This window comes from Musca autumnalis, unplaced genomic scaffold, assembly GCF_047663935.1.
Source record: "Musca autumnalis isolate F117 unplaced genomic scaffold, ASM4766393v1 scaffold_5, whole genome shotgun sequence".
Lineage (NCBI taxonomy): Eukaryota > Metazoa > Arthropoda > Insecta > Diptera > Muscidae > Musca > Musca autumnalis.
The window spans coordinates 83,002,792-83,026,794 of record NW_027412088.1 but is presented as its reverse complement, the minus strand read 5'-3'; the positions used below and the strand labels follow the sequence as shown (position 1 = coordinate 83,026,794).

General features: G+C 36.1%; 2 protein-coding genes across 2 annotated transcripts; both read right to left on the bottom strand.

The window, feature by feature from the left end:
- Window positions 1-8,473: 8,473 nt before the first annotated feature.
- LOC141405554 (uncharacterized) lies at window positions 8,474-13,600 on the bottom strand. Its single transcript, XM_073990019.1, has 3 exons — window positions 13,342-13,600; window positions 13,133-13,283; window positions 8,474-9,438 (listed from the first exon to the last, which is right to left on the bottom strand). The coding sequence occupies exons 1-3, from the start codon at window positions 13,469-13,471 to the stop codon at window positions 9,087-9,089; spliced, it is 633 nt and encodes a 210-aa protein (XP_073846120.1). The 5' UTR covers window positions 13,472-13,600; the 3' UTR covers window positions 8,474-9,086.
- A 1,521-nt stretch (window positions 13,601-15,121) lies between these two features.
- muskelin (muskelin 1) lies at window positions 15,122-22,764 on the bottom strand. Its single transcript, XM_073989046.1, has 10 exons — window positions 22,315-22,764; window positions 20,905-21,117; window positions 20,634-20,838; window positions 20,292-20,568; window positions 18,716-19,320; window positions 18,348-18,653; window positions 17,979-18,283; window positions 16,332-16,488; window positions 16,075-16,252; window positions 15,122-16,009 (listed from the first exon to the last, which is right to left on the bottom strand). Exons 1-10 carry the CDS (start codon window positions 22,515-22,517, stop codon window positions 15,747-15,749), a joined length of 2,712 nt encoding a protein of 903 aa, XP_073845147.1. The 5' UTR covers window positions 22,518-22,764; the 3' UTR covers window positions 15,122-15,746.
- Between the last annotated feature and the right edge of the window lie 1,239 nt (window positions 22,765-24,003).

The following is a 24,003-nucleotide window of genomic DNA, read 5'->3' as shown; positions in this document are numbered from 1 at the left end:
ATAATAGATTAAAAATATGTATTTTTTAAAAATATATATTTTAATTCAATTTTTTATTAGTTTATATTTTATTATTTTTTTATTGGTAATAAACATGGTTTTATAAAAGTAAGCACGTATTTCCAGAATACAAAAACAAAATCGAGTGTATTTCAACTGTCAATTCCTTTGCGTATACGTCAAATAAAAACTCATCCGAAATCCATTGGCTTTCATTTGACTTTTGAGCAATGGAATTGACAATTGAGATCGAGCGGATTTCTTAAATGTAAATCAACTATTAAACTGTCTTAATTTAGTCGGCTGGAATGCCTTTTTAATATCTTTTTGTATTCTTTCTCGTCATATCCTTCGCACGTTGACACTTCTGTAATAAATAATTTATATTAATATTTATGTTATAAAAGTATTTAATTTGCAAACGTTGAACAATTTTACTTAAGTGGGGTTCAGACGATCAGTTTTGACTGACAGCTTTTGGTCAAATATCGATTGCTTCAGTTTTGTTGTGCTGTTCATAGCGGCCAAACACTCATTCAAGTTGGATAACCAACAGTCAAGTTGAAAATTTACTGTGTTCACATAGCTATAAAATCATATAAATAACTTTTATGAATAAATATGGATGACAAAAAGATTGGATGTGCATTTTTGATCATTTCGCTTTTAGAGGAAGAAAATAAAGTAACAAGAAAAAGGAAATGGGATAGCCTCCCGAAAACAATATTCATATGTGAATATTTTAAAAGAAATTCGAGATTCTGAGCCAAACGCTATCCACTCCAGCTCCAGAACATTCAGATTGCTTTATTTTTTTCAATTCCCTTCTGTACGATGAGCCGATTACGTTTATTTTCTTCTTGACGTCGTCAATAAAACAATCCTTTTTGTATTTCTTCATAACATTTAGTAGTTCTCCATATGCTTTTGTTTTAATGTCGCGCATCATATATTCTGGACTGGTTATGTCCCAGAGGGGCATCTTTGCATTTCGTAGCAACATAAAAATTCCTTTAAAAATTCATTTTCGTTGTCCATGTTTGTCGTTTTGTTTGCAATTTTTTGCTTGGCCGATATTAAAATGAAGGAAAAGATTTTTGTCTGCTATTTTATACTCTTATTTGCAATAATAATCAATCAAATTAATAAAAACACACGACTTTTTAACTTTTATTTGATATTTACTCTGCTAATTTATTCCTTGACTGACGTTGTTTCGTTCACACGGTCAAACAAACAAACAACCAACAGCTGACTGTCCAACATCCACAAAAAATGTTGTGGTTGCCTGATGACTGACAAAAATGAACGACCACACTGGCAAGCAACCGATTATTTGAGCAAAGCTGTCAGTCAAAACTGATCGCCTGAACCCCACTTTACTTGTTTTCATTTGATGTATGCACTTGCACAACGTTTCTTTTTATTTGATATTAAACGCCTCCAATGTCGCTTTGAATACATTAAAAAAACGTACATCTTCACCGTCACACGAATGAAACAAAACTAAACAAATTTACAAACTTAAACAATGACGCGACATGAAGTCGTCCGAAAATAACAGGACAAAGAATCAGGAAAAAACAAACTATGAAACTACACATTCCATCATATACAGATTCTGGAATATAGACGGTAATCAATTTGTAAATTTCGTCAAAAGAAATTACCATTTCGCTTCAATTGGGATGAATAATATAATGCATCCTATAACAACAGTGTTATAATTAAATTTTGCTCAAATTGCATTCTTTTCTCGATTATTTTTGACAAATTCTATAATGAAAATCATATAATGCTATAAGTTATTTATTCTCAATGTAATATATTCACCATTTTCCCACTGGGGAGCTGTTGTTGTATCTATCAGTGAGTAAAATGTGTGCTAACGTACACATTGCGTGGCAGTGCAGCAAACAAAGCAAGCCACGTTAAAGAAGCGCACTTGGCATTTTCTCGAGTACCGATAGTATCGCGTTGTCGTTGTCAATGCACAAAACAACAAAGACGACAATGGCTTACATTTAGTAATGTTAAATATTGCCACCCATTATTCCCTACACGGGTCGCTTTGTTACAATATTTAGGTTATGTTTCATCTCATCATCTCAGGTGGTTTTTGACGATGACCTCACACTTGAATTTTCAGATTTCAATAGTCTTGGTTTACTCTCCGTTGATGCTATATAATTATTATTTGTTTACACAATGCTCTGCTCAACCAAATTATGAATATTTAAAGTACCGGCTTTTTTACACATTAGCGTTGTAGTCAATCAATCGAAGTAATCAAAGTATAGTTATGCCAAGTTTACACTTGCGCTTTAAAATCCACTGGATTTCACGAAATCCTGAAATACACCCCGGTGTTTACACTTATTTTTTTGTTGATTTCAAACATATCACACTAATCAAGGTAGATGCATAGGCGCAGCTGATCGAACATGAATTTTCAAAACAAGTTGTTGTAAATTGAATTAGTCATCAAAAATATACGACGATATAGAACTTTACAACTTTATTTCGAAAATTATCGTAAACTTATCTATATATCGTATTAATTGTGTATAGCACTAACAAATGAAAATATAAAAAATGATTTTATCGTTGAGACATCATAATAATAAATTTTGATAGATAAAAGTTGTGTTCAGAACTTGCAAAATATTACTACTTGCAGCAGTTTTCCCGTTTAGTGCTAAAAATGCGTTACCGTACTAAGAAATCTAGCAAGACTTGCACTACTCTTTAAACCAAAAAAAAACGCCGAATAACACCATATTCTCCTGTTTTCTGTCATACAATTTTGGCATAGTAGAAACTAGCAACATGTTCATTATCATCTAAATACGATAGCTGATACGTTGATTTTGACATTTTTACTGGAGTTTTTGCAATTTCCGCCATTTTTCCGTTCCAGTATTTTTTTTAGAAATTTGTATGGGGAAGCAATTTTTGACAATTCGCTCTTTTTTTCCAACATTACCATTAAAAAAGTACGGGACACAATGAAAAATAGCATTGTAACAAAGTAATTTAATATTTTTTCACATTGTTTACAAATTTTGATACTAAAATTTTGTTGTTGCAGCAATTGACCATCTACCTTGTTTATTGTGATACGTGAAAAGTGTTGCAACTTTTGGTACTTTTTCAGTCACAAACAGGGTCGTATATCATGTGTACTGTGATTTCGATGTTGATTTCGCTGAAATCACGAAATGAGTTGATTTCATTTTTGTATGCGAAATCATGATAAATTTTGCTTGATTTTGCGCGAAATCACGAAACGCCTTCGAAATCACGAAAAGACGCCGAATGTAAACCAAACATTAGCTTCTTTTATGATGATGCTCTTAACAATATTCCACCAACCCCCACTGACTGATAGCGTTTGTGTGCCGTAAAAAAATCTGGTTTTTCATCTGTTCTGATGGCTATGATAATGGTGGGAAATAAACCTCTCGATAAGTACAAAATCACTCGTTTCAAAATAAAATTTGTATTTATTTATACCGTCCACAAGTAGATAAGAAATGTATTATTCTAAGAATATTTTAAAGTGACATAAAGAATATTTTTAATGTGTCATCATTAATTCAGCGACAAATTTGCAAAAGAGGGGGCTCCAAAAATTAGGTGTAGGCGAAGACATTCGAAATTATTACAAGACAATGCAAAGTTACATGGGAATAACTAAATAATGTTAATTTCTTATTTTAAATTGGTACTCGATTTTGTTTTTATTACAAACTTAATATATAACATATCACATCCCCATTTTGTTTACAACAAGGTTGCGTATTATAAATATTCTCTAGATAATAATTTAATTTTTTTTCTTTTTTTAAAGAATTGCTTTTTGAGGTACTTGTTGTTACCTGTTGTTGTTTCATGTTAACAAGGCAAAAATATGTATTTTTTAATTGTATATATTTATAAGTTCATTTTTCAATTTGCTGAGGTGGATGTTTTTTGAACCTTTTATTAAATTCATCTTTTTCTCTGCGAAGATATTCCGGATCGCATTTTAGGGCCGCTGACAATTTTTTTCGATCAATGCAAAATTGTTTACCAACAGACAGTATGGACACGCCCCAATCGTCGCGGTGCCTGTTGTAAAACGCAATGGCTTCGATCATGTTATCCTCGTCTGGAATTAGATCAGCACCTAGTTGGAGGTCCAAGTCATCTAATAACTCCGCCGTGCTTGTGGTACTTGCTTCTTCTAAAGGATGGTGGAAAGTAAGGCAAAGGTAAGTAAAAGGTTTAAAATGTAAGTAAAAGGTTCAAAAGGCAAAGGTAACTAAAAGGTAAGTAAAATGTTTAAAAGGCAAAGGTAAGTAAAAGGTTCAAAAGGCAAAGGCTTCTAACCGAGGATGTTTGCCTTCAGGACATCAACCCTTGCTTGCAGTTCATGCGCCGGAACATTGTATTGTTTAGCGGCCCACGAAACCCTTTTATTTCCAAAATAGCACATGTCTATGGCTTTTTTAAAATTAATTTTTGGGTCACTACTTAGCTCTATAGTGATTTTCCTTTTTCTGGAGGATTTCAGACTTTGCCGAAGTGCCTTACTTGATGTTGATTTGACATTGAGGTTGTCGTTGCCGGTGTCGTTGAGGATTGCGAGGTTGCCGTTTTCGTTGCCTTTGTCGTTGAGGTTTGCGAGGTCGCCGTTGTTGTTGGTGTCGTTGAGGTTGGCGTTGTCAGTGTCGTCGTTGAGGTTTGCGAGGTTCTCGTTGCCGGTGTCGTTGAGGATTGCGAGGTTGCCGTTTTCGTTGCCTTTGTCGTTTAGGTTTGCGAGGTCGCCGTTGTTGTTGGTGTCGTTGAGGTTGTCGTTGTCAGTGTCGTCGTTGAGGTTTGCGAGGTTCTCGTTGCCGGTGTCGTTGAGGTTTGCGAGATTGCCGTTTTCGTTGCCTTTGTCGTTGAGGATTGCGAGGTTGCCGTTTTCGTTGCCTTTGTCGTTGAGGTTTGGGAGGTTGCCGTTTTCGTTGCCTTTGTCGTTGAGGTTTGGGAGGTTGCCGTTTTCGTTGCCTTTGTCATTGTTGTTGGTGTTATTGGTGGTGTTCGGGTTGCCTTTGTCGTTGCCGTCATTTTTGTCGCCGTTGTTGTTGGAAAGTTAAAATTGCATCTTATACAGAGTTGTTGTAATGCAGTAATAATTGCACCGACATATTTGGTTTCAATTGGGGTTAATTACAGTCTCCCTTTTACTCAGCCTTATTTTCTCTCACACACACAGAGTTAAGGTTGAAAATTTAAAGCTGTAAACAGATACAACGTTTGGGTAAAGTTTTGTGTCGTTTTGGCCGTTTTTACACTGTTGGGCATGGTAGAACAAGAAAAGGTAGCAGCAATACCCAGCTGACTGAACTGGGTTGTAGTGTTAGTGTCAAATTCCATTCGACATTTTATGTATTTATTTCTATGTTCGATGTATATTAGGGATGTATATTTTTGAAGAACAAATTTATTCATGAGAAAAAAAAACTATTTCCCATAAAGACGGTTTCATATCATTGACATGTAACCTCCTCCAGGTCCGAACGACATGCCGCACACTAAAACACCGCTTATAGAGGCGGTACAATATTTGTTAATATGTGTGGTATTTTCTTAAACTTGAAAAGAATAAAGCCCTAATAAACATGTGCTTTTTTGTTTTCAAAAGCAAATGATTGAAACATCTTCTCTTTTTTCAATGAATTACCAGCGACCCGAAACATTTTTGCAAGTATTCTACTTTCTGCGAGAAATTATGCATTTAGTGGAATGATATGGAAACATTCAAATTGAAAATCTAACGAGTTTTCATTCATGTTTTCCAAAATATTCAATCAAATGTGAAAAATTATTAGTTTTTTAAATTCCAATAATTTATAGACATTTCCTTGTTTTGTTTACATTTACGTTGACACTAAGGTTTACAAACAAAAACAAATTCCTTTGTGGTTGTTGTTCGAGTTGTATTTGTTGTAGTATTAACTTTACCTTGTATTTGTTCTACCATGACTGTTGGGCATGATGCCGAAAAATTCAAATTCATTTGAAATATATGCCGGCAAACAGATAAACGCTGGACTTTGGTATCGTCGTCGCCCTGTTGTTGTTGTTTTTTTTTTTTGACGCCCAACGCAAAACTTTAATCAAACGTTGTATCTGTTTTCAGCTTAACGGCACAAAATTCCTCAAACTGTCTTTTTTTTGTATTCAAAGATTTTGGCGTCTATTGTTAGCTCTGTTCCTTTACGTTCAAGAATCTTCAAGTTTTACCACTTTTTACCCGAAAAGAGTTCCTTTACTTCAGACACCACACAATTCATATGAGAGCAGTTCACAACTTTTGCTACTTTTGCCGGTTTTACCATTTTCAAAAGTAAAGGAACAGACCAATTTTCTTTCACTTTCCTTCTCTTTATTTAGTCCCAATTTACATTAGGCGAGTTTACTTGCGGCAATTGTCAGTTTGTAGTTGAGAGAGGGTGCTAAGAGGCAAAGGGTTACCATATGCCTCACCTCTCCCTCCTACAAACTGAAAATTGCCGCAAGTAAACTCGCCTAATGTAAATTGGGACTTATCGACAATCGGGTACCCACGATAAACAGGTATTTCAACGACTACTCGATTACTTCTTGTGACGGAATTTATCAGCTGTTCTTACCATTCGGCGGGAGAAACGAAACTGGAGTATGTCGTTTTTTTTTTAATTTAAAATCTTTTCAATTCCTTTACGGAATAAAGGCCTCGGCACATACGGCGCGTTGAGTTTTGCGATGCGTTACGCGCTGATATGTCACACGCGTTAGATTTTGCTAACGCACATGAGACGCGCCACCAACACACCACTAAAAAACATATGTTTTCTGAATGCAATAGTATGTGTATGTGTGACGCGCTCACAATTAGAAATTTGTTTGAAAACAAAATCTGGAAAATTATTTATCTTGATGGATATTTTAACAATACGCTATTATGCAAATATTGCCTACGGGTTATATGAGGCTTTGAAATGTTTACCAAGACCAAGAAGGTTTTGGGTGAGGCCTCTCTTTGAACGTAGGGATGAGGACGGCTTCTTTGCTCTGGACTTCGAAAGACTATATAATACTGACTTGGAACAATTCCAACTTTTGGTAAGAATGACGCCCGCAGTATTTGATGTCCTCTTCCATATATTGGAATCTGAATTAACCAAAAATTCAAATAGACCCACAATTTCTGCAAAGTGTCGTTTGTTTTTAACGCTAATGTAAGTTAGTAAAATAATTTTAGTGTTTTTAGGATAACTATATGTACTTACTTTTCCAGATATCTGGCAAATGGGGATAGTGTAAGCTATTTATCCGTGACATTCAAGATTGGAGCCTCAACAGTGAGATATATTATAAAAGATACGTGCCAAAAGATTTGGGAAAAACTCTCGACTCAGTACCTAGAAACTCCATTGACAGCAGACTGGTCGAAAATGGCGGAAAGGTTTGAAGAAGTATGGAATTTTCCACATTGTGTAGGAGCCATTGATGGAAAACATGTATATATAAAATCCCCACACAATTCAGGATCAATGTACTACAATTATAAAGGTATTTGCCTAAATCCAAACTTGGAAGAAGGAACTAACTTTTATTTTTTTGTTAAGGTACATATTCCATAGTTTTAATGGCGGTTTGCGACGCAGACTACAGGTTTACAGTTGTGGATATAGGGGCATATGGATCACAAAGTGATGGTGGCGTGCTAAGAAACTCTGAGTTTGGAAAAAGTCTTCTAAACAACGAGCTAAATCTACCTCCAGATGCTCCAATAGAAGTCGGTGGGGAAAATGTGCCCTATTTTCTCGTGGGAGATGCAGCTTTTCCGCTAAGAAACAATCTAATGCGTCCCTATCCAGGAATACTTCTCCCTGCAGACAGAGAAATGTACAATATGAGACTTTCCAGAGCAAGGAGGACTATCGAGAATGCCTTTGGGATATTAACGGCTAGGTGGAGGATATTACTTGGTCCACTATATGTTAGCCCACATGTTGCTGAAAATATTGTGAAAGCAACTATTGTCCTTCACAACTTTCTGAAGGATAATGATGAGAAGTACTGCCCTAAGAACTTTGCGGGCGATAAGGACGGTAGAAAGGGTTTGTGGAGAGACGAGATAAAAAACCAGAAAAATCTAACAAAACTTAAAAAAAATAATTCTAATAATGCTTCGAAAAGAGCATTTGAAATAAGAGATATACTGAAAGGCTACATATCTAGGAATACGTATCCGTAATACGGGATATTCACAAACCTATGATCTCTACTTTTTATTTTATTTATTTAATATCACAGTAAAAAAGTAAAGTAAAACATTCTTTAAATATGCCAAGCAATAAGTACCAAATTTCATTCTGTTTGACTTAGGTCCTTCTTGTATACAATATATGTATGTATATAGATTTCTTTTAATCGAAATGAAACAATTTTAATATGAATTCAAAATATTTATTTCAAATAAAATGGAAAAATTATTTACTCTAAGGGCCACTATTATGTCTTCTTTTACTTTTGGATGGATTTTAAAACGCAAAATGAACCAATTTGCAGTCATCACAAATATATTTTACACATTAAAGTTAATGACAAGAATGTCCTCCATGAAATTTAACGATCACATTTACCTTTAAATAACCGGAACTCTATAAATCTGTTCGGAAAATCCAAACGTTAACAAAAGAAGACATATAGTAATGGGGGTAGGTAAGACTAGGAACACTTATGACGATATACATTTTTTATAAAGTTCAATACATGATATGTATTTAAATAAAAGGTAAAACAGACAGAAAATCGACCAATTCTAGTAAAAAAAAATCATTGCTCAAATTTGTCTGTTTTTAGGAGGGGATGATGGTGTCCTAAAAACTGACAATTGGAATAATGTTTTATTGGTTTACTTAGGTTTTAGAGAAACAGTCATCTAGGCAATAAATATTTACTTAAAAGATATAAAAAGTAACTTAAAAAAACATTATATATAGTCAGTCCATAAGTATATAAAAGGTACAAGTTCAATTCAAATGATATGTTTTATACTAAGTCTATTAAATATATAAAATATTTACTCTTTCTGCAACAAGATTTATTATTTCAACTTCTATTAGCCTTCTAGATTTGTCATCCATCGTTTTTAACATGGAATCAATATACTTATAAAATCCATTATTTGTTAATTCTCCTTCCATGCTCACTTTGACTGCACTATTAAGGTTTCCCATTACTTCGCAAAATTTCTCGTGGGCTTCATCGGTTTTACGCTTCTTATTTTTTGGAAGATCAGTAGGAGAGGTTTCTGGAGTTGCCTGCGGCAACACTTCAAATGAAGTTTCATAAGAACTTTCAAAGTCCTCTGTTAAATACTCTTCTCCTTGATAGGAATCGAAATTGCTTGTTGTTCTAGAAATACATATAAAAATATTACATTTCAAAAATATAGAAAACATTGTAAATACTTGCATTTAGGTAGTAAAAAATCATTTAATAATTCATATACAAAGGATTTGGGAAGGATATAGTCGACGATGCCGACTACGTTGACATTGAACTGAAGTTAACATATCCATTATTTAATTTATTTCAATTCAGGTTAGGTTCAAATCATGGCAGAACTACTAGGTAGTGCATTACACCAGCTGATCGAATATGAAAAGTCAAATCCCTTTATAAAAAAATATTTTTGTTGTAATTTCCCCAACAACATAAAGAAAGTTTTGACATAACATATTCAAAATTTTACGATGCCATACCTGGGTAATTGTGCCATGGTTCAAATGCAAACATTCAAAATTGTAACCTTTACCTCTCCTGTGTTCAACCCCCCTCCAGAATTGAGATCGTAACGTATGCGTACGTACGATGGTACGATCTTGATATCATTTGTGAAATGCTGAATTCCTATTTGACTGATCTTACCATCTTTTTCCACGCGCGGAATATGCAAATACCCACCACTAACCACATGGACGACAGAGGTGAGAACAGAGTTGAATGTCACGGTCGATGATAGCAGAATTCCGACCACAAACTATCCCAATATTCTAGGGGTCACATCCGACAGCATGTTCCCGTCGTCCGTGCATAACACGACTATCTGTGACAAGCCAACGATACAAGAGAGAATCCCTAGATCACAATGGAAAAATATTCAAAGCTGTCACAACTACAACAGGGTGCCTCCTCATGTCTGCCCTGGACCATCTACATAGGGAGACAAAGATTCTTCCTGTATACAACGAAAGCATACCATTGTGATGGTCGGGCGTTACCGTGAAAACACGCTACGTTTGGCTCAATTACGATCTGGATGGTGCAGACGTCTTAGTATTGGATTGCTGACACCGTACAAAACATCTGCTCAGCATGCGGAAGATGCCCACGCGTTACTCTCCACCTTTTCAACTGCCTTACCAAACCTACTCAACTATCTCCTGTCGAATTGAGTCACAATTCATCGTTGTTTTCAAAATTTCACATCTGAGGAATGTTGGGAAATGGATTCAAAAACCTACATACACATGTATTCAATTTTGCCCATCAGATAAATTCTCCAATTGTTTTAAAACTGTTTCCAGCAGTTTTTCTCCAATATGATAATCGATTGTGAATATAATAAATTGTAACGATCCTCTTTGGTATAATAATCATGTAAATATGTGACACATTCTTCCATATTGTATTTCAATAATTGGCCTATTGGCTTTGTTATACATGTTAAATTGAACAAATAAATAAATAGTACAGGTACAGGGCAAAAAATTGACGTATCTTTTCCAAATATTGTGTATCAGTTACAATTTGTATAAGATCCGAAATATCACCCACAGGTAACTGCTAAAGCTGCACCTTTTCTCACAATGGTAGCAACTTCAGTGGGTGAAAGCGTTAGATCATCAACAAATTTCATTAAGGCATACATAAACTCTTTGGTTTGACGTGTATCATCGTCTGGTACCATGCTGGAAAATGTGAACTTTTTGGGAAAGGGGGCGTTTTCCAATTGTTCTGAATGGAAGAGAAAACGTTCAATTATTGCTTCAAATTCTTAAATGTTTTCTACAACCATGAGCAGAGTTGTTCCTTGTCGAGCATGCCACGGAAAACATGGACCCAACGTTGTAGAATTGGTAACATTCCAACATTTTTTAAATATACATCCAAGTCCATATTTACATTAGGCCAATTTCCTTGCGGCAATTGTCATTTTGTCGGCGTGAGAGGGTGTTGAGAGGCAAAGGGTTACAATATGCCACACACCTTTCTCCTTCAAACTGACAATTGCCGCAAGGAATTAAAATAACCATAGCACTAAATGTGCTAATTGAAAGCGTAATGCACTTCATAATTCTCAGCAAAATGTTTGGATCGGTCCATGACGACGAGCTCATACCTATTTCATCGACAAATTTTGTCAGCGATGTTGACCACAAATCCTCCAAATAGCTAGTGGTCACAACATCACCAGCTTTACATAATATTCGAGCACAAAGAAACCCGCAATGGAACAAATGTACAATTTATAGGCATCCAAATTATCATGCATTCCTGGAGGTGGCTGCAATACTAGCTTTGCTTGATAACTTCGCTGTTATATTAGTGAAAAATCAATTCAATCTTGGGTACTTAAATTTTCCTCATCTGTTGTCGCAGTGTCCGCAGCACTTTTCTTCGTCGAGTTCTTGGGATCTTCGATTATGGTATTGATATCACAACTTTTTGGTATGTTCGATTGCTTCTTTCCAGAAGCTCTCTAAAATCAGCTTCCGATGAATCACTTATATTGTCCTCAATCACCGTTATAGCATGAAGCAAATTTGTAATTTTGCAATTTAGGTAAATGTGGCATTTCCAAAGTTTTCAGTGCACGCAGATATTGATAATACTGCTTTTTGGAAGCCTGCTGGAAAAGAATTATTTTGCATTCTAAGGGAGCAGACATTATTGGAGAGCATCTATGGCCGAGGCCAGATTTGACTCAACTTGTCTTGCCTTAACAAATCCATTGCCTTGTTGTATGATCTGTTGTAATGATTTATCCACGTTTGCTCCTCCACGGCCAGCATATAGACTTCTGTTCTCACCTGCAACTGGTCTTCTATGGAATCGATGAAACCCTGATATGAAAGATTACAAATTCTTTCGATTTCTTTAACGTAACATTTGACATATTTTCCTATTACAAAAAATTTGTAAACATCTGCGTAATTTCGGAACGAACAGTTCAAATTAATTATTCCCAAGAAAAAATTATTGGAACTACATTTGGCTCATTCGTTCATCTAGTTCCTTCAATCTCGGAACCAAGGCCTGTACAATGGCGCACCCACATTTAGTCGAATCTTTAACTTAATTCTTGAGTTTCCGACAAAAATCGGTAACATTTACAAGAAGCTACTGGACATGTACAAATTATTGATTAAACGACACACCTATTGTCTGCCAAGTCATCGTGTGAAACCAATCGGTTCATCTTTTCAAGGTCTAGTGAGGTATCACTCACTCACTATGCCAAGTGATCCAAAATAAATGGCCAAGAATCTGCGTAATTCTAGGACAGTGGAATGTAATTCAAGTGACAGCAATAAGTTGGACAGAAAACAATATTACTTTGTTCTATATATCTTCTATAAAAGCACTCATTATTTGAGAAAGGTTCGGAACAAATTGAATACTCTACCAGCTGACGGAAAAAATCTGAAATTTTTTTTAATTGCAAGTTTTTTCTTAGTAGCCGGCCTTCGGTCGGGGATTCCTTTCTCCTATGGACAGGAGCCAATTTAGGGCACGAAAACTAACACTAACAAGGGAATTTTCGGAACTTCACGGGCCCATATCTCGGGAAGTATGGACAAACATACTTTACATTTTTGTAATCAGGACGTAAAGATCTAACTGTGGTAAAAATTTTAGATTTTTCCTCCAGATGGTAGAGTATTCTATTTATGCCAAAGGTTCTTTAGTAGCACCCTTTCTTTTAGAAAGTGGGCCTAGGGCGAATATTTCGCGCTGTCACGTACATCGGCAAAACAAACTCACATACATATATTACAATTTCTATTGAGGAGTAGGATTATTATTAATAAAATTAACTTACGGTCTCGGCTGCAGATGATCGCGTAGGAAGGACATCGAGGCGGAAAACTTCCAATCCATATATTCGGGAGCTTCACTCCCCGAAGCCAGCTTCAACTCTTCCTTCACAAACCGGTCCCTCAGACTCTTCCACCTTGTCTGGCACTGTTTTACTGTGAAAATAAACAAAAATAATAGAACAAATTTTAATAAATTTTGGTTTCTCCTTACCTGGTTTACCGACAGCATTTGCCACAGCGTCCCATGCCTTTTCCTTCGAGAATTTATTTCTATACGCCTTTGAGGATTTGTCGTATATGCATGGGTGTTGCTGGACGGCATTTATCAGGGCTTCTTCCATTTTCAATTATATTATTTTTTATTTTTCCTTAAAAATGCAAGCGAAACGCAGAAAATGAAATGAACAATAACTACAACAATTTCCAATTTACGCCATTTTGATTTGTAACATATGATCACAAAATGTAAACAAACAAATGTCAAAAGCGAACGCGCGTCGTAACGCATGGAGTTAAAAAAATTTTAACTTCCGTGCGTTTCAAATTGCGTTGATCAGTGCAACCATATGGATTTCCATATTGTTTAAAATGCCGTGCGTTAACGCGTGACATGAAATAACGCTGACGGACCGTATGTGCCGAGGGCTTTAGTTTCTTGAGCTGTTGTTGTATCTATTGTATCTATCAGTGAGTAAAATAATCGTGTACTAACGTTACACAATTGGCTGGTGAGTTCTCAATCTTTTGTTCTAAACGTTTTGTTTAACTTCTACATCTCTATTTTTAACTTCTTGATCAACGAAAAATACCCAAATCCCCAACGTGGTACAATCATTAATTAATAATTAAACCATGGGTAACCGTAGTAGACAGCTAATTCACTCGGAAACATTGTAGCTGCCGTAGTAGACATTTGCTCTGTTCCAGAACCTGCAAGAAGCTACTATTTTTTACTACGATAGCATTTTATCGAAAAAATAGTAGAAATTAGTAGATTCTTGCAATACTGGAACAGACCAAGTTTCTAATGTCGTAAATTTTTTCCAAGTAAACAAGGTAAATTTCGGAACTTTGGAGGACTATATCTTGGGAAGTATACATTTCCGCAACAAAAGAAATGCATCTTTGGAATCGCACTATCTGTAGTAAAATTTTCGGCAGTTACGTTTATTGTGGCAAATCTGCTTAGCCTTATCCTTTCAATATTGGTCGGGTCCGATCCGCAAAACGTAAGTTCATACCCTATTTCATTTCCTTCAACGTTGCAATGACCCCGGACCTAACACAAGGTAACCATAGATATTAAGGTCTCCAAGGCGTTCTTACTGTCCCAAGAACTATCTATTACTCCTAGGATGTATGGTATTAAAAATGGGTTCACGTTTTGATATATGTACATAGGTAGTCCCCATAGAACCGTAACATTACACCACAGAAATATGTAGCTACAATTTGGTTTGGTATGTTGGACGGTATAAAACATTTCTGTCGGGAATTGTATAAGTCCACGTTTCGACATTGACCCCCATATAACGATACCTCCCGATTTTTGGTAATTTGCACTTCATACCGAAATGGCTGATATTTACTTAGTGTTCCGATTTTCGGTATTTTGAAGGTTTGTGGCCACAACCTTCAAAATGCGGAAAATCAGCCACCGAAAGGCTGAAATTTGGTATTTAGTCTTCCACGTGGTTATAAAATCTTCCAGAAGAGAATTATGAGTATAGGTCCACCTCTTCCTATATCCACCATAGAAGCGTAACTCTTGATTTTCAGTATTTTGTATTAACAAAATATCGGAATTTTGGTATATAGTCTTCTTTGAGTCTACAAAACTGTTCCAAATACAAAGGATTTATAGAAGCACTCTTTCTTCCAGGCCCGTAGACTCCACCCACCGCACACAATACTTACCAACGTTAAAATTACGTCTCAGTCATAAAAATAGATGTTTTTTTTTAATTTTAATATTAAAGTATGAAAAATTATTGTAGTTTATTTATTTAAAATTCTACTTAAGAGTAAATACATAATTGTTATTTTTTACCAGTTTTAATTATTTTGTTAGGAGTTTTACAAAAAAATTCGTTAGCAATATTTTTTTTTCTTTTGATTTCCATTCTCACTCATGGTATGGTAGCTGCCAAATAAAAGAAATAAACAATATTCTTAAAATATAAAAACACACAACAATAAATAATAGGTATAATTAAAAAAAAAAAAAACAAATTTAATATTTCTTACATTTTTTAGAAAAATTATCACAATATCAAAAAACCGGGTGTTGAAGACAATAAAACATGAGTATATAATAATAAAAAATAATATTTTATGAAATTAATTGAAATGGCAATATGGTTTTTTTTCTAATAGTTTTAAATCATTTTAGGATCCCTCTTAGATAATATTCTTGAAGATCAAAATACACAAATAGTTAACACAAACGCAAAAAAAAAATATTAATTAAAACTAAACAATTAACAAAATGTAAGTCTTTTTCTTCGAGTTTTGCATACAAAGAGGAAAGTTACAATTATTGAACTCTTCAAGCATTACAAATAAGTTCCAGTAACATAGAGTTGCGGAAGCGTTGCTGGAGTGATTGTACTTTTCCTAGATTATTACAAAATCACTAAGATTACGTTCTGGTTGTACCATATTTGAAGGCATCAATTGAACAAGTTTATTGAAGAGGAACGAACGACGTGCCCGCAATTCTTGAATGTAACTGTGACGTGAACGTTTACCACCTGATTTGCGATAGGCTGAATAGGAGGAAGCAGCATCTGAGATACCTGAGGTGGTAGAACTTGAACATGATTCCATGGAAAGATCATCGGCGGTATGAGTATTGTCTTCGGATTTAGCACAGACTTCTGAAAAATTAGTTAAAGGAAAAGCTATAATTTGAACTTGTCTTTGTCGTTTTGTAAAGCCTTACCATCATCGGTTGTAGATGCCATATCTGAGCTACATTCAGCTTCTGTTAAAGATTTATCTTCATTCGCTGATGATGACGCTGATGCAATGGCATTTCCCAATGGCAGTGTATTCAAACGTCGTTCTTCGGTTTCAATATCTTCATCACATTTAAAAAGCAAAGAAGCCAATCTGTGGAACTGCAGAGGTAAGAAAATCAATAGTAATTAATGGTTTACTTCGAGTTTAGTGAAATAACTCTAATATAAGTACTCTTACATTTCTCAACTGTTCCGGATTACTGTGATCAATGACTTCAGCTATTTGATGTCTCAGATAATGCATAGCTTTAAATGGATCAGCTTTGGCCATTTCTTCATAGTGTAGTTTACGCACCAAATAACGACAGTGTTTAAGAATTTCATCACGTTTGGGTCTGGAAGGAAGACAAATATAAAATTTGTTGAAACAATGCAAATGAACTGAGATGCTAAGAGCAGCGTTGTCATAACTAAACAGAATAATCATGAATAAAAATTCCGTGCGGAATTTGTTCTCTTTTCCCAATTTCACAATTTTTTATTTCCATATTTATGCCCGAAAAGGAAATTTTATTATCCATTCGACGAGAATGCGGAAAATTCCGAAGGAAATATTGATGATTGCCCTGAAAGTGAATAGTGAATCACCTGCATGGGGAGATCAAAAATATTTGAGAGGTCTTCGTAGATGATCAAAAAGTTTTCTCATAAAGACCATAGAAAACTTAGACACCCTTCCGCTCGTCTATAAAGACTCCCTTCCGCTCGTCAATAAAGACTCCCTTCCGCTCGTCTATAAAGACTCCCTTCCGCTCGTCTATAAAAACTCCATTCCGCTCGTCTATAAAAACTCCATTCCGCTCCTATATAAAGACTCCCTTCTGCTCGTCTATAAAGACTCCCTTCCGCTCGTCTATAAAGACTCCCTTCCGCTCGTCTGTAAAGACTCCCTTCCGCTCGTCTATAAAGACTCCGTTCCACTCATCTATAAAGTCTCCCTTCCGCACGTCTATAAAGACTCCCTTCCACACGACTATAAAGACTCCCTTCCGCTCGTCTATAAAGAATCCCTTCCGCTAGTCTATAAGACTCCTATCAGCTTGTCTATAAGACTCCCTTCCGCTCGTCTATAAAGACTCCCTTCCGCTCGTCTATAAAGACTCCCTTCCGCTCGTCTATAAAGACTCCCTTCCGCTCGTCTATAAAGACTCCCTTCCGCTCGTCTATAAAGACTCCCTTCCGCTCGTCTATAAAGACTCCCTTCCGCTCGTCTATAAAGACTCCCTTCCGCTCGTCTATAAAGACTCCCTTCCGCTCGTCTATACAGACTCCCTTCCGCTCGTCTATAAAGACTCCCTTCCGCTCGTCTATAAAGACTCCCTTCCGCTCGTCTATAAAGACTCCCTTCCGCTCGTCTATAAAGACTCCCTTCCGCTCGTCTATAAAGACTCCCTTCCGCTTGTCTATAAAGACTCCCTTCCGCTCGTCTATAAAGACTCCCTTCCGCTCGTCTATAAAGACTCCCTTCCGCACGACTATAAAGATTCCCTTCAACTCGACTATAAAGACTCCCCAACGCTCGTATATAAAGACTCCCTTCCGCTCTTCTATAAAGACTCCCTTCCGCTCGTCTATAAAGACTCCCTTCCGCTCTTCTATAAAGACTCCCTTCCGCTCGTCTATAAAGACTCCCATTCGTTCGTCTATAAAGACTCCCTTCCGCTCGTCTATAAAGACTCCCTTCCGCTCGTCTATAAAGACTCCCTTCCGCTCGTCTATAAAGACTCCCTTCCGTCATTCAATAAAGACTCCCTTCCGCTCGTTTATAAAGACTCCCTTCCGCTCTTCTATAAAGACTCCCTTCCGCTCGTCTATAAAGACTTACTTTTCCAATTCCAAAATCCAAAAATCATCAAGTCTCAGTTGAGGTGTTGTTGAACGTCCGGGATTACCGCCAAACATATAATGCAACTTGGCCATATCATCATAGACAAATTGATGGGCATAACGAGGACAGGGTTCCATAAGATTATTTCGGCTGCTATCAAAATTTGTACTATCAGGTGATGAAGAATTATAACGACTGGTATAGATACGTGACCATTGATGGGTGTCCAATGAATAGACCCAAAATGAATTGGAAGCATCTACGTGATGGATATCGCGGCGATCCTTGATCTTGCTAAGACTCTAAAGTGAAAAAACAAAAAATTTAAAAAAATAAAAAAGAAAACTTTAAAATTAGAATTCTTACCGAAAATACATAAATCTCATTACGTTCACAGTCAATTGTGGCCCTTAAAGTATAGCCGGGAGAGGGTTCGTTTTTACCATCGGAAGAATTTGTGGGATTACTATTATTGCTGACCGCAGAGACGCTATTTGAGCTATTGCTACTAACACTGCTGGCATTATTGTTTCCTGTTGCATTCGTTTGGCCACTAGAATTGGGATGCCTATTTAAAATCTCCAATGTTTGGGTATCAACTTTATACGTTATAAAATCATGAATATCTTCTTTGCCACGTTGACCACCATAAATATACAGTTTACGTTTTTTCTAAAAACAAAAAAAAAATTGTATTTTATATTCCGACCAAAATTCGGAAATTTCAAACCTACATTGTGGAACACCATGCAGTGAGTAATGCGCGACTTAATTGACAATACATCCGGCTGTGAGGCCGTTGGATGATGACAATCCACTAGAATTTGTGTCCATGTGTTGGTTGCAATGTGATAGGAAAATAGACCTGAATATTCGGGTTCACTTGTTGTTGAGGCAGCATTGACACTTCGCGGTGTCAATACCTTACCTCCGAAAACATAAATTGTTCTCTTCTCTACATCGATACACATTTGATGATCGTACATCAGTTGAGGACCTCCCACCTGACATGTATCATCACAAATTTGCAACCAAGTCCGAGCCCGCGTATCATATAGATAGAAGTCACTTTTAATGTATTCGGTGGTTCGAATCGAATTGTCCAAATAACGACCCAACATAAAAATATTCTCACTGACCGGATCGAAAACCATTTTATGGCATGAACGTGGTGTCGGACCATTGAATTGTTCGGAATGTTCAAATATCTGAGTCCAACAATTGTCCTTTATATCAAATACCCATAAATCGCTTAGATCATGAAAGCCATCCCAACCGCCAAACAAATATATCAGACGTTTCTTGACATCCATAACCAATTGATGGCCGCCACGATTACCTAAAAAATACAGATAGATTATAAATGTTAGAAGAGTCAAAAAACAAGCAAAACAAATAAATGGTCCAGAACTGGAAATGAGAGAGGGAGTCTTTATAGACAAGCGGAAGGGAGTCTTCTTAGACGATAGGAAAGGTGTGTTCTTAGACGATAGGAAAGGAGTCTTCTTAGACGGTAGGAAGGAATTTTTATAGACGAGAGAAAGGATTCTTTATAGAGGGGTGGAATGGAGTCTTTTAACAGAAGGGAGATTTCTAAAGATGAAGGAGGTTTCTGAAAGAAAGGGTGCTTCTATAGACCCTTCCTGAAAGGAAGGGTGCTTCTATAAACCCTTTCTGAAAGGAAGGGTGCTTCTATAGACCCTTTCTGAAAGGAAGGGTGCTTCTATAGACCCTTTCTTAAAGATAGAGTGCTTCTATACACCCTTTCTCAAAGAATGTTTGATTCTATAAACCCTTTATGAAAGAACGGGTGCTTCTATACATCCTTTATGAAAGAACGGGTGCTTCTATACACCCTTTATGAAAGAACGGGTGCTTCTATACACCCTTTCTGAAAGGAAGGGTGCTTCTATACATTCTTTCTGAAAGAAAGGATGCTTTTATAGACCCTTTCTGAAAGAAAGGATGCCTTTTTAGACCCTTTCTAAAAGAAAGAGTGATTCTATAGACCCTTTATGAAAGGAGGGGGTGCTCTTACACCCTTTCTGAAAGGAAGGGTGATTCTTTAGACCCTTTCTGAAAGGAAGGTTGAGTCTATAGAACCTTTCTGAAAGGAAGGATGAGTCTATAGACCTTTTCTAATGTTTTGAAATATTTCTCTCGTACAACAATTTTAAGTTTTTTGAAGTTTTTATCTACATTTTCGGGCCAAATAGGGTCAGCCATTTTCCTGAAACCCTTGCCTAGTTTGCTTCCTTTAAAGTACATTATAACATTAACTTAAATGATTCATGGTGATTATAATCTCACCTGGTTGTGCTGATCCCTGGACATGTTGCAAACGCCAGGCATGCTTGTAATCCTGACGATTCAAATAGTCATCCATGAGGCCCTCTTCAATGCAATCGCTTATGAATTTTTCAGCCTTATCAAAATCACCGTTTACCACCAAACACTGATGTAGCTCACTTATTAATGGATGTTCCAGCTGGACATGGGTTTGTTCCTGCAATGCCTTGAACGCGGTATCATAACCTTGTTGGCGAAAATGTTTCAAACACAAACGTATAATTTCCACTTCACGTAACTAAAAAAAAATAAGTCCAATTCTATTATTATACTTTTGCATTATATTCTTCCAACTTGCATCACCTTATTATAATCCTTTAGACAACCGCTAGTATACATCGGATCATCTTGACCCATTAATTCAATATACCAAATGCTATAGTTAAAGGTGGGTCCCCACGACAATAGTGGTACAATTTTTATATATAAAATTGGCAGACTTGTTGTAGCATCCTTGGCAACACAGCGTAAGTTGAATGTTTCGGGTATGTGGTCGTTGCGTAGGCCTCTGTTTTTTGAAGGAAATTTTTATTAGCATTTGTGTTAGGATTAGAATTATGTGTGTAACACTTACCCCTCCAACAGTAGAACCATATGTTCCTCATCTAAGCCACCATAGATTCGAAACTTTTTTATATTGCATACATGGGATTTTTCAAATTTACCAAATTTAATCTTCTTCACAATGGCAGGTCTTCTTAGCTTCAATGTTAAATATTGTGGTGGATTATTGTTGTGGGCCGACCAACGTGACGACTGGTCACTGGGGCAATCAACAAGTATATTTCTGAAAGAGAATTTAATTTAAAGATTTTTTATTGCCCATGTTAAAACAGTGAAATGTCAAGGTACAACATAAAATTCCGCCAAAAAACAAAAATGTCGTTGTGATCAGGGTACCCAGGACTGTCTATGGCAAAAATGTTAGCCATCATCCGTGGAGTCTTTAACGGCGTTAAAAACGTAAACAAAAAGATAAGACCCATATCTCGGGAAGTATGAACTTTCGCCGGAAAACTATATATCGCTGTGATCAGAGTACCAAGGACTAGTTGGGATAAAAATTTAAACCCGATTGAAGAGGAGTCGCTAAACGACGTTTGTTTCAGAGTATCTCAGAAGATAAACAGAGTTAAAATTTTATCCCACCTATGGCACAATTAACAAGGTATATACATCGTGAAGCAATAACAACAAAATACCTCTTGTTGCACACTAAAAATGTCATTTGTTGTGTTTCTGTATGCCATTTACAAAAACTTCGATCAGCTGGGCTGATGTACCACCTTGGTAATTGTGCTATAATCCCACCTAATTATAAATAGTATCCCAAAATATCACAACTCCATTGACAGCAGGTTCTTTCGTATCGGATTGAACCGAAACCACAGTGTTTCGGCCAGCGGATGTTGTTTCTGTGTTGCTACAACAACAATGCATTTGAAACACAACCAGACATATGGAGGCGGACATATGATTACCGTATAAAAAATACCGCCAACTGCGCAGTTTACAGCATTGGTTTGTTGGCGGCATCATAAACAAAATATGGACAAAATAAAATATAAAAAAATGAAATGCCGTTGCAATTTTTGCTTTCTTATTTTTCTGCTTTCGATTATCTTTCCTTGTTATTATCTTGCCAATATAAAAAATAATAAAATTACAAACAAAAAAATTCGGCGATGTTTTGCAAAAACAACAAACGGCGAAGAACAAAAACAACAATAAAAATAGCAACAAACATCCAAGGCTGGCTGCATAACAAATTCAAAAAATTCGTGTTCTTTGCTTATAATCGATGGAGGAGCTAAGAAAATGAAAACCGCAAAGAAATTAAGAAAAAAAAAATAACAACGTTAATATTATGCAAAACAGAAGAAAACTGATAATAGAGGTACTATGTACTTTGCTAGAGATTCCATTCCCACTTTGCGCCTAAATAAATACTCTATCGAAAATATTAAAATATTCTTCTACTCACTCTGGCACATAATTGGTGGAAAATGAAGAATAACGATGTATTTCATAGGGCAATTTATCAAATTCCTCTAAATTATCCAAATTTAAAGATTGTTTTAGTCCCGCATTATTGCCGAACATCTTCAATTGTTGTTCTTTGATTGCATTATCTGTTGTGTCTGCACGTAAGGATGTTGGAGTTGTTGAATCGTTGTTGTCGTTCATAGTTTTATCTTATTCTTCTAGTTTTATCGTTGTGTTTACGAGTTTCGCCCTTTGTTTGCTACTGATGTTGATAATAATATATTTTATTTTTTGTTTAAAACTAATAAGAAAGTAAAACAATAAAAAAGATCCCAATAAGAGAATGTCACCGAAAAAGAGTGCATAAAAAGTTCTCCTCGATTGCGAACGAAGGATTTCAAATGGGTTATTTTCTCTGCAACGAGTTATCGGAACCAAGTGTAGAACTAGTTCAGTTGTAAGTAGCTGGCATTAGAGCTGGGAAAAATTCGATGGCACTAACGATAATATCGATTAATTTTTAAAAATTCAATATCGATAGATATTTTTGTCGGCTTAAAGGTGAAAACACAATGAGAAACTCAGGCTTAAGTGGGGTACACAAGATCAGTTTTGACTGTCAGTTTTGCTCAAATAATCGGTTGCTTGCCAGTGTGGCCGCTAATTTTTGTCAGTCATCAGGCAACCACAAAATATTTTGTGGTTGCTGGACAGTTAGACATTTATCGATATTTCCGAAAAATCGACAGTCAAAACTGATCGTGTGTACCCCGCTTTAAGGCCTGCGTACATAAGCTGCCTTGCCTGCTTGCCTTGCTTACTTCTGATAAAAGAATAAAAAAGAAAATGGCAACCCAGTTCGAAATTCCCTCGGCCATCTTTATTCTTTTATTTTTAAGCCTTTACCTAATTAACTGCGTGTTGCGTGTGCGTTCAAAAATACAAAAACAAAATACATGTATTTCAAATTGACAACAAAAACAAATACATGTATTTTGTTTTTGTTTCTTTGAACGCACACGCAACACGCAGTTAATTAGGTAAAGGCTTTATTATGTCAAAAATTAAGCAGGAAAGCAAGGCAATCAGGCAGAGCAGCTTAAGCTGGGTACACATTGTCAGTTTTGAATGACAACTTTGTTGTTGCTTGCTAGTGTGGCCGTTCATTTTTGTCATTCATCATGCAACCACAAAATATTTTGTGGTTGCTGGACGGTTGGACAGTTATCGATAATTGCAAAAAATCGACATTCAAAACTGACAATGTGTACTGTACTTTACACATTTGGTCTGTTCCAGAACTGCAAGAATCTACTAATTTTTACTATTTTTTCCGATAACATAAAGGAAAAAATGTTATCGTAGTAAAAAATAGTAGCTTCTTGCAGGTTCTGGAACAGAGCAATTGTCAGTTTTGAATGTCGATATTTCGCAATTATCGATAAGTGTCAAACCGTCCAGCAACCACGAAACATTTTGCGGTTGCATGATGAATGACAAAAATGAGCAGCCACACTAGCACATTTACGAAATCCACTCGATTTCAACTGTCAATTCCATTGGTTAAACGTCAAATGAAATCCAATGAATTTCAGATGTGATTTCATTTGACGTTTGAGCAATGGAATTGACAATTGAAATCGAGTTGATTTCGTAAATGTAAACTTAGCATAAGCTCGGATCGGGA

What these genes read in the sequence shown, in the direction of transcription:
- LOC141405554 (XM_073990019.1), bottom strand. Translation starts at nt 13,471, where the DNA reads ATGGAAGAAGCCCTGATAAATGCCGTCCAGCAACACCCATGCATATAC. An exon ending in AAATGCTGTCGGTAAACCAG is followed by an intron (nt 13,284 to 13,341) that starts GTAAGGAGAAAC and finishes TTATTTTCACAG; the next exon opens with TAAAACAGTGCCAGACAAGG. An exon ending in GATCATCTGCAGCCGAGACC is followed by an intron (nt 9,439 to 13,132) that starts GTAAGTTAATTT and finishes ATGTATTTCTAG; the next exon opens with AACAACAAGCAATTTCGATT.
- muskelin (XM_073989046.1), bottom strand. Translation starts at nt 22,517, where the DNA reads ATGAACGACAACAACGATTCAACAACTCCAACATCCTTACGTGCAGAC. An exon ending in TCCACCAATTATGTGCCAGA is followed by an intron (nt 21,118 to 22,314) that starts GTGAGTAGAAGA and finishes ATTCTCTTTCAG; the next exon opens with AAATATACTTGTTGATTGCC. An exon ending in ATGAGATTTATGTATTTTCG is followed by an intron (nt 18,284 to 18,347) that starts GTAAGAATTCTA and finishes TTTTCACTTTAG; the next exon opens with AGTCTTAGCAAGATCAAGGA.